This window comes from Zerene cesonia, chromosome 1, assembly GCF_012273895.1.
Source record: "Zerene cesonia ecotype Mississippi chromosome 1, Zerene_cesonia_1.1, whole genome shotgun sequence".
In the NCBI taxonomy this organism is placed as follows: domain Eukaryota; kingdom Metazoa; phylum Arthropoda; class Insecta; order Lepidoptera; family Pieridae; genus Zerene; species Zerene cesonia.
In genome coordinates, this window is record NC_052102.1 from 3,589,584 (window position 1) to 3,600,586 (window position 11,003).

Genomic DNA, 11,003 nt, shown 5'->3' on the forward strand with positions numbered 1-11,003 from the left:
AATGTTCATGGGCGGTGGTAATCTTTTACCATCAGGCGAACCACCAGCTCAGTTGCCCGCTATGACATAAAAAAAAAAGTTACGATGTATCTAGATTCAACTACACGTGTTTTTGTAAAAGTCTAAAACTTTTTGAGGTTATAATACAACTAGTGGTAAACTAATTGTAAAATTACCATGGGACTTGCCATTGGCTCTGAACCGAAATAATGTTTTTGCAATAGCATGCTAATCTTATACATATATACATATATAGTAGCAAATAACATTATTATTATACTTATCTTAACTATAAATGACATTATCAATCTCATCAACAACAAACTGACCTTACAGATACTCCTGAAGTTCGTTCGAAATATTTTTAACAATACCTTTTTACAGATATAGTATTCTTTAGGTTCCATATATTAAATTATATGTGTTTAAGTTAGTACCTGTATGTGGCGAGAAAAACATTGACGTATGTGGATTCCAGCTCGCCATCATCAGTCGCCAAAGCTTCTACTAGTCTCTCGACTGTGCCCGCCTTCACGAACCTGACGCGGACTGTCTCCCACTCAAGATGTGAGATTTCGTCGTCAGATTCCTATAATGAATTATTTCACCAATAATTTTAAAGTCATTTTAACATTTTTATGTAGGTCACCTGTTTAAAACGAACATTAAAGTTTCAATTTTAAAGAAAACAACTTATAAGACAATTTGAAATAATAATTTGGTAAAGAAAGCCTGTCATTTCAAAAGGTTCTTGCCCTATTGTAATGATCCTTATTTCAATCCTCTAAGCCTAAAAAACAATATTGAATTATCGTTTCTGATGTACCTACATCAGAAACGATCATTTGTATACTTAAATATACTTATTGGTCTCATGCGATGATATCTATAAACAACGTACACCTGCAAATGCGGTAATTCCAACAATGAACATGTAACAATTAGCTCAATTGGCCAGTTCCTAATATTTCGACCGTGAATTGAGTGTGAGCCACTATACATGTAATATCAACTGCTGCTGTTACAAATACTTCCTACTTGCCTACTACAACGACCATGATGGCTAGACGTATCGATTATGCAGTTATGTCCTCAATAAATAGTGGCCTATAGATATATATATATATAAGTACTGCATTATAATCAATGACACCACCTAATTTTTTTTCTTAGTTTTATAGCATTGAAATACTTTATAAATGAGAAGTTAATATTTGAAAAAAATTCTAACGTCGCCTTACTTAATCGGTCAATTACAAAAAAACAGCTAATAAAATTGTACTTAACACGGGCCGTATGTGGAATTGAGTGCAATTAAACAAAGGTTTCAGAATCCCTTCACTACCATACACATGACCGTTAGCGTGCGAATATTAAACAATGCAATTATGCTCTGATGATTCACTTAAAGTTAACAGAGTCAAATTACATTTATGGCATGTTTACGTTTCGGTTTTCCCGCCTTATGGTAAATTTTATTATTTCTATACCTTTACGTATATATAATCTTAACAGGAAAATAAATCGAAACATTAGGTTGTTCCATTTTATGCTTCATTATAACAAACGATATTCTCGTAAAGGGACATTTACCAATAAGTATTGAAATCAAAAATGATCCTACTAAGATTCATATTCTAATAATATTTTTTTAATAACAAATTTTATTGTATTTCGAAAATAGTGGCTTTTGCTACGAAAAAAGAAAAGATTCTTATAACAATACTGAAATGTCGCAAAATATACAAACAGTGGCCATGACCATCATCCAAAAATGAAAATAAATTATACTAAAACTAGCTTCCGCCCGCGGCTTTGCTCGCGTGGCGTTAAAACATTTACAAATAATTTAGTTATCCCAAAAGAGCATTTATCGGGATAAAAAGTATCCTATCACCCAAGTCCGTACATGCCCAGTCTGTATACCGAATTTCATCAAAAGCCGTTCAGTAGTTTCAGTGTGATTGACGGACAAACATTCAAACAAACTTCCACATTTATAATATTAGTGTGATAAAACTACTTAATGTTTTTGCATTTCACTTACACTGGAAGCGCAACGCGTGGGCCGATGATACCGAACTTTCTTCAAGTAAACTGTATAAATAGCGCCATCTACTCGCTCCTCGCCCCACAACCGCCATGTCGGCTGCTGGAAAAAACCACAATCCCATTACTTTAACGAATCAATTATTTCTATTTATACGAAACGTTTTTGAAAGGAATTTTGGTTTTTAAATAATCCACCTTAAATTAAAGCCTTGTCCAAAGCTATCATTAAATTAAACAATGATTCACTGATTTGAGTAAACTAAACACAAAATATTATTATGATGTCCTTACCGCATTATGCTCTAAAGTTATAATATAAAATAATCTAATAAACCTTTGTTTTACACTACATTTAATCTCATTTCGATATAGTTACTACAATTTTTGGTAATTGATATGTAGGCAATTTTTATAGACAACTTATAAATAAGCAAAGCATGCACAATTCCTGAAAAACCCATCGAGCACAATATAACCAAGTTTTATGTGACAACCAATGACGATCTTTTGTTAACAAATTGTAAATTTTTCTTTGTATATTAAAGAAAATACTTGTACCCAATGCCTCTACTCAGCATTCTTGTATGTAAAGTTGAATAAAAAATAATAAAGATTGTATTTTCTTAGTAGATACTCCAAGACATAAAATTAAAATTCTTGATCATCGGCAATCTACAGCCAATTTTACCTAAATTTGACATAATTCAAACTAGTATTATATAATCGCAAACTGAATTACGTGTACCGATTACAACAATGATATAAATGTGTACTGTTGCATTACACTTTTTTAATTCGTATGTGCAATGCATACCTAGTAGATAACAATGGTACATAATATTGGTTAGCAACAATCAGATACACTGTTATCTTACATAGTCGTCATCAATGACATCAGACAACAGTAGCGGCTCGGCTTTACTGACGCCGCATATTCTCCACATGGCCCATGTCGTCACGGACGACGTCAGTTATCTCAGCTGTACATCGCGTTTACTTTCACTATCGCACCGCAAAACAATACACATGCAAATCTAATAAATTGTAATTGGATTAAGCATTGGACACAAGTCTGCGAACGTGCGTGACGCGGGTGAAATCGGAGTGGCGTGGCACACTTGCAGAAAACATCCGGCTCGGCGAGTTTCCTCCCGCTAAATACGCGATTCACTACCTCGCGATATCTCCGTCTAACTATCACCTTTGACACTCGAAGCGGTTCTGCGACTTATTACTTACTAACACACGATTGTTACCATTTCGTCACACACACTGAAGCCATGTTTAATGTCGAGCAAATAGCTTTGAATTGAACTTAGTGCGTATTATCCTGTTAAAGTCACATTGCAGTATCGAATGTTTACTTCACAACCAATCAAAAGCCAATTTGAGGACAATACTGATACTAATGACAATACTCATTTAATTTTTAGTGTAACATTGTGACAACTCGGTGAAAATTTTTCTTTTTGAAAAATAAACCGTACACAATAGTCGTAGGCAACTCTATCGCGGTTGCATTAAGACTGCTCTCTCGTAGAGAGATCGCGTGAAAAACACCGATAGAGCACGTCAATGACGTGTCTATGTGTTAATTGCATAAATATAGCACATGAATACACTTCTTGTTATGAATTATTTACTTTGTAAAGCATACTGAGACGTTAAGGATAAATAAGCACATAAGGATTACCTAAAAATAAATTAACTGAAATTCTCGTGCGTGTTAAGTTATATATTATTTGTGTATGTTTTTAAAAGATAATTAGGAAGAATAAAATGTCTTATGAATGCCAATAACGTATTGCCAACATACAGCGTAGAAAAAAAGTATTTTAGGTAGATCGCGTTTCTAATACTGCATTTAAAATAGTATTATGCAATATTGGATACTACCGGTAGAGCTTGCATAACGAGTTGGTCGCGTGTTTCCTTTACTTTCAAGTTACAAACCAATGCTTATCGACAATACCTTCTATTAAAACACAACAGGTGGTTTTAAAAAAGCATCCGTTAGAACAATAAGTGTTTGGTACCGAAACAAAATAATGGAAACAGGTCAACAGAACGGAACATGGTTAACAAACAAACGCAACTTATCATTATTTTTAACAAAACACTAAACCGCCTTCAAATTGTCATAACTAGACCAAATTTAAATGGAACCTTTCAAATAAAAAAGTATACTAAAAATCGGTTCGGCCGGTTAAAAGTCATGTGATATCAAACACATCACATATCAAAACAGTCGAATTAATAACCTAATCCCTTTTTTTAAGTCTGTTAATAATATGAATAATGAAGTACGAACAAATATCTACTTATTTTTTCAACTTTACACACCAAAATACCTAAATTTTAAAATATAAAGACATTTAAGTACTCTTTCAACTTGACATAGCGCCAGCAGCCCCGGCGACGCCATTGCCTGACCTCTGATGACCCCACGAACAATAAAATAAGTCATGCGAATAACAGGGTAAATACATAATGATCTGCTTTACGCAGATTGACGATATTTGAAGACGACGTTACATGACGTTAATGTTGAAGGGAATTTAGCTAGAAAATCTAAACAATCTCTCTGACCATCTCAAAACCATAAAATTGTAGGAACCTAAGTACGTAGGTAGGTTAGTACATATATTTAAATAGGTACCTAACCTTTAAATGAGAAAACACTAATATTTATTATTTCAAACTATTGCTAGCTATGACAACCGATACAATAGTGTTGGTTAAATTGTAGAGACAAGTAAAAATCGTACCAAGTCATATTTGCTGAGGATTTTATTAAGGTACCGTGAACAAATATCGATCGGGCATGAATGCGGCAGCAGTTCGTACTTTATAGACCTAAAAATAGAACAGATGTCATACAATTTACGCTATCTGTGTCGTACATTTTACCTGCAACCTATTTTTCAGTTACATCGCCAAAAAGGAAACGGTCTACCCTTTGCTGGGTAAAGCAAACTAAGTTCATCACATTCTACAAAATAACATTAGTACCACTTATTAATTTTATTTTATTTTAATGGTTTTTTATTAAAAAATGTCATATACATATATTTCTGACATTGATTAATGCAAAAAGCGAAAGTAAGTAGTAGAAACGTAAAACATAAAATATAATTTTAATATTCAACATCTTCTAAACAAAACGGCTCCCGGAAAGAAAGTAAGGTTATAAAAAGAACACGTTTTCACTTTGAGTTACACGATAAAATAACATACTAATGAGAATTTCATGCAACTATACATATTTTATGTATGGTCATATACTCTAATATATAATATACATACTTAATTCTAATGATATAACTTTTGATTCGGATAAGTATTAAATTTGAAATTCAAGGTTATACGATCGTTCCTAAAATTAAATATATACATACGCGTAGTAACAAACTAGTTACTTTTATTAGTCACATCGTTGAAGGCAATATAGTTAAGGACGACAAGAGACTGTCAGGCAGTAAGCATGACGGATGCGCTTGGTCGCATACGGGCCCTTCCTTTGGCATGATATCCAAAGCCTCTGCGAACTACTGCCGTGAACCGAATAAATAAAAGTGTACACAACGTTTGCTATAAGAGTGCAATATCCTATAACTTTATAACACTATTTTATAACGTCTTGCGAAGCTAAAAAACTGTTATATCACTTGTATAGCAAAGGTTTTCGAATAGAAAGAAAGAAAGAAAAGAAAGAACAAACATTTATTTGGCGACATTAAACACAAAAACACAGATGAAATAAAAAATAATAAAATAAACAACTAAAACAAAAGTAAATAATAATAGCAAAGAGAAAAAAAAAATAGTCAATCAAATCTTTATTTGGGAATCCGAGTTATGGTTGTTCGAGCAAAAGTACATTTACATGTTTAATAATTGAGCAACAGGCCAAAATACAAGTTATTTAATAAGCACAAACACAATTTTCTTAAAGTCGTATCTTACCGCAGCGGGCGTTAACAACAGTCGATCATTTCATATTTAATGCAATGCCTATTACTTCCTATATCCTGAGCTACATCCTTACACCAGAGCGAGAGAAACTTCATTCGATTATAATAATTATAATAAAAAAGTGTAAGATATAATATTAGAAAATGTAACATTTTAAAATATTTACATCCACATCTTTTTAGGTTATATTTCATTTAATACTCATTTATTTTATATACACTTATATATATTTTTATTTGTAAGGTAATCCAATATTAGTGCGAACAGCTGAGTTCAACAGAGCGCGGTCGACGACCCTAGACCTCTGAAATCGATAATACAGCAAGCAACGGCAAAGGCAACGTCCTAAAAAGTTTCTAATTAAAAAGATCTTTCATAGGTTTAGTAAATAACAAAAATTATGATTTTTGAAATATATCCTTCTAAACTTCGTCCGCCTAACGTTAAGCCTCCACGGGGTTCGTTAAATCTTGTCTTATTTGTGACGTCTAAAATGAATCATAATTCGAATGATGCCAAATATAATAAGCGTATTAAATAGTATTAAGTTCTCTATGAAGTAGCAAACAAAAGAAAAAGCATACAAAATTTTATGTATAGGTATTTGATCCCTGTCTCATTTTGTATATTAAGGAAACTCAAATTGGAAGGTGTTCCAAAATTTTGTGCAAATAACCAATAATTTATCGTCAAAAAAAACCGTTTCAAAAATTTCATTTAAAAGACATATTTAAAAATATATAATGTATATATATGCATGTGCATCAAAATAATAAAAAAAACATGAAAGACAATTCAAATATTATCAGACCATGATGGACATATGTTATTGTAAGAGCAACAATAGCCAAAACAAAAAAGTTTACAGACGTTTTTTTTTATCTGTATACACTAAACAACATGTAGAAAGCAGTGTTTCTCCAATTCACTATTCGCTACTCCAATTGATCTACAAATATAGATGTCTAACTTAAAATATATGATATGGAGGACTCTATGCAGTTTATAACGCGGACGAGGTCGAAAGCAAAATAGAAACTAATTCCCGATATTTTTTTTTTAAGAAAAGGCAACATTTATATATTAATACCTAAAGAATAATTTTAAATGTCCCTTAAATCGCTTGTACGCTACAATATGCGTCCACGTCGACGTTTCATTGACAATAATGTGTTCATGGACAGAGTGCTCTTGACCTGTTAAGCCCACGAATCAATATATTCGTAGCAAAAGTAAATTTGATCACAATCGGTCAAAACGGAAATAATATTAACAATTTATAATGCACGTAGCTAAGGTATTGTCTGATTGAGCGCGCGCGCTTTTGCGCTTTTCTCAGGGACCAGTCGTGCCTATTAAAAAAATATTATAGGATAACGTTTGTGTTGGATGAAAAATGATTGAAATTTGTAGTATTTAATAGGCATAAAATACAAATTACACCACTACATAGTATAAAACAAAGTCACTTTCTCTGTCCTAATGTCCTTATGTATGCTTAAATGAAACAGATTTTGATGTTTTTTTTTTTTTTAAATAGAGTGATTTATGAGTAAGGTTTATGTGTATAATAACATCTATTAAACTACTTCGAATTTAACGCGTACGAAGCCGCGGGCAAAAGCTAGTCAATTTAAAAAAAAATAACGAAACACGTCTAACAAGTGTTTTTTTCGTTCATAAGTTTTTATGTTTTACAGTGTTAAATTGGTATATGTGTTTATACGAATCGCGTTGAATGCCCTACCAAGCATGCCATGTAGATTGTACCTGTACATAATTAAAAATTGCTCCGTCATTTTCCTGCTTCAACGTTTTTAATAGAATTCTAAACGCTTTACCGAGTATTTTTTAAATTCTATAGAAATTTACATACAAAGGATAGCCCTTACTGAAAGGACACTCTAAAGCCCTTAAAACGACGCATGCAAAAGCTGTGAGGGGTTTTTATAATAAGGGAAACGGTTATTTAGAATTGCTTATTTGCCAATACTCTCAACTGTTTAGGAACCAGTATTTCAGATTCGTAACGTTTAAATGCGGTTTTAGCGCGTGTCTAAGTGACACGAAAGAAGTATAGGTATACATGAAAATAATACATATAATCTATTATCATCGATTATTTTACAGTAGTTTACAATTTACATTCTACTAACATAATAAATGTGAAAGTTTGCAAATATGTGTATGTGTTTGTTGCCTTTTCACGCAATAACTACTGAACCGATTGCAATGAAATTTGGTACGCAGACATCTGGAAAACTGGAATAACATTGATGGAGCCCATAAACATACTATATTAATTTATTATTTTTTCTGATATCTGTGAAACATTTCAATATATTGTTAAATAAAAATCACCCTCTATTTACATTCAGACCGAGACAAAGCTTCAAAAAACGGTCGTTTTGGGTTTCTTTCTCTACTTGTACTTTAATGTAAATATTTGCTTAATTGTTTTTATTTAAATATACTTAAAGTTATCAAAATTTTATTTATTTTAATATAGGGAGATAATATACGGTGGGATGTAAACAAATTACATACTATAATAACAAACACATACATTTAGACATTCTGTCTTCTACATGCGAAACTAAGATGCAGGCCTGAATTCTTCTACATAAGTCATGCCTTGACCTGCATTGTTAACTAGCTGCCTACCGGCTACCATTAACAAGTAACCGCGTCTTTAAATAATTAATGCCTTCAAACTAGACACTTGTATGTGGGAGCCGAGCACGATTCGGCACGAATTGTGCCAGCTCGCACCGAGGAAGTACCACATCCCCACAAACACCGGCGTGAAATACTAGTATGCCATCGTGTTTCGTACGGTGAGTGGGGGAGTCGGAGGCCCGTTTAATTTTGCTTACTCGTCCCAGTCCATTCCTTTTTTCCAGTCGTCAATCCTTTCATTTTCCCTTACCCCTTAAAAGCAGGCAGCGCAACCGCAGAGGCCCTACCTCTGCGAATGTTCATGGGTGGAGGTGACCACTTACCACTAGGCAAACCACAAGGCCGCTATAACATAAAAAAGACAGTAAAATTGAGTGTTCCATTCGTTCAAATACGGTATGTATTTTAATAAAAAATATAAAACGAAATTTTATAATTTTTTTTTTTAATATAACGTGGTCAATGAGTTCTATCATAAGTATGTATTGATCTGTAATTTTATTTTATTTTCAACGGATGAACTAAGAAATACATCATACTTATGTTTCTTATAACACACGGTTGATATCCTATCATATGACTATACACGAAATGCTAACGCGACGCGTGACGTTTTGTGGTGCTTGTTTATGTGTGATTCAGAAATTCATCGGAAACTATACTATTTGTCATAATCTACAATATTGAATGATTAGTCACCAAAAGGAAATAGAAAATAATAATAATGTCATTCATAAATTTTTATGACGAAAATTATTCATGCATAACAAATATGCTACTTTAGTTATAATAGCCTTATAATGTACTAGCTGCGTCCCACGGTTTCACCCGCGTAAGTCTGTATCCCGTAGGAATATCGGTATAAAAAGTTGCCTGTGTTATTCCAGTTGTCCTGCTATCTACGTACCAAATTTCATTGCAATCGGTTCAATAGTTTTTGTGTGAAAGAGCAACAAACACACACACACACATCCTTACAAACTTCCGCATTTATAATATTACTAGTAGGAAGGATTATTATTACATAGTAGGAAGGATTATAATAAAGTTATAATAATAATTATTGCCTATATGTACCTAGTACTTACATGTTTCCGAAGAATATTGTTGATCAAACATCTAAATTCAAAACAAAAAGTTGATGATGTAATGTCAGTGAGCATCAGCGCGAGCCGCAACTAACCTTGACGTACCACCTCGTCTGCGACTTGCGATGCCTGGTGCGGCGGCGCTCTGCACTGCGCTGGTCGCGTGCCGGCGAGCGGAGAGCGTGGCACTTCGCCGCGAGAGCCTTGGTGCGCTCCGACAGCGAGTGCCGCAACTCTCCCCCCGCGCACCCCCGCACCAGCATCGTTCATCCACCAGACCCTTTCACTGATTTATCATCCGACCCGTTGTCACTGCTCATGTCTTTTATCACAGATTCAATATTTACCGCAAGCGATACACCGCTGCACTTACAAAGAGCAGTTAATGCCAAGCGACGGAAATATTTTAATCTAATTTATAACCAAACATTAATAACCACGTTTTTAGACATTCATTCAAAATAGGTGTATATTTACAGATAACGTTAAAGTTGAAATTACGACCAAAATGTTATAAGTACCAAACTGAAATGTAGCTATAAAAGTTACGAAAAATGTTTTTAATTAATGGAAATGTGATTTTTTTACTAAAACATTAAACCGTATAGAAATATTTAGCAAGATTTTACGAATGCCAAAAGTTGCACAGTAGCTGGTTTATAAATCATAAATACCCGTAAATCGTGTCTGTCCCAAATATTGAAATAGAAGTATTGAGATTTGTTTTTATTTTAAAATAATTCCATCGCACAACGCCTGACGATTTAATGAATGCCCCCTAAATAATACTAAAGGATAAATTATATATGCAACCCCGCTATTTAAAGTACGTACATGCGTATTTTAACTGCAAGCTACAAGTGTAGGTAATAAAACGAACACAAGAATGAATCAAATTGGTTTGACAATGAAGATAGCAATCACACGTTATTTATTATTATAATACTTTACGAGTATCTGATAAAAATCATACAATGCTTGAACAAAATACATTTCGTGGAACTTATCATGTTTACCTTTGCATACTTCAATGTAAAAAAAGCAACAAATTATAAAAAATTACAATTCTGAATAACTAAATATACATGGTGTGGCGTTATGAATAGATAATACAGTAACTCCATGTATATTAATCTACTCTTTGCAGTAACTGCAGGTAGAGGATGTTGTTATAGACATTCATTAAAAAGATGTAGAGTATATATATAT

At 33.2% G+C, this 11,003-nt stretch overlaps 1 protein-coding gene across 8 annotated transcripts in view; it reads right to left on the minus strand.

The window, feature by feature from the left end:
- The window catches only part of LOC119831441 (ral guanine nucleotide dissociation stimulator), a 26,426-nt gene that overhangs the window by 6,347 nt on the left and 9,076 nt on the right, over nt 1-11,003 (minus strand). Inside the window, exons 2-4 of one of the 8 annotated variants that reach the window (XM_038354798.1) lie at nt 9,890-10,157; nt 2,048-2,149; nt 438-589 (exon numbers count right to left, since the gene is read on the minus strand). In XM_038354798.1, coding sequence (XP_038210726.1) covers nt 438-589; nt 2,048-2,149; nt 9,890-10,057 — 422 coding nt within the window. In that variant the 5' untranslated portion in view covers nt 10,058-10,157. Of the gene's footprint in view, nt 1-437; nt 590-2,047; nt 2,153-2,927; nt 3,277-3,308; nt 3,573-9,889; nt 10,206-11,003 lie in introns of those variants that run through there. The other 7 variants (XM_038354781.1, XM_038354790.1, XM_038354844.1 and 4 more) reach the window with 7 other exon arrangements.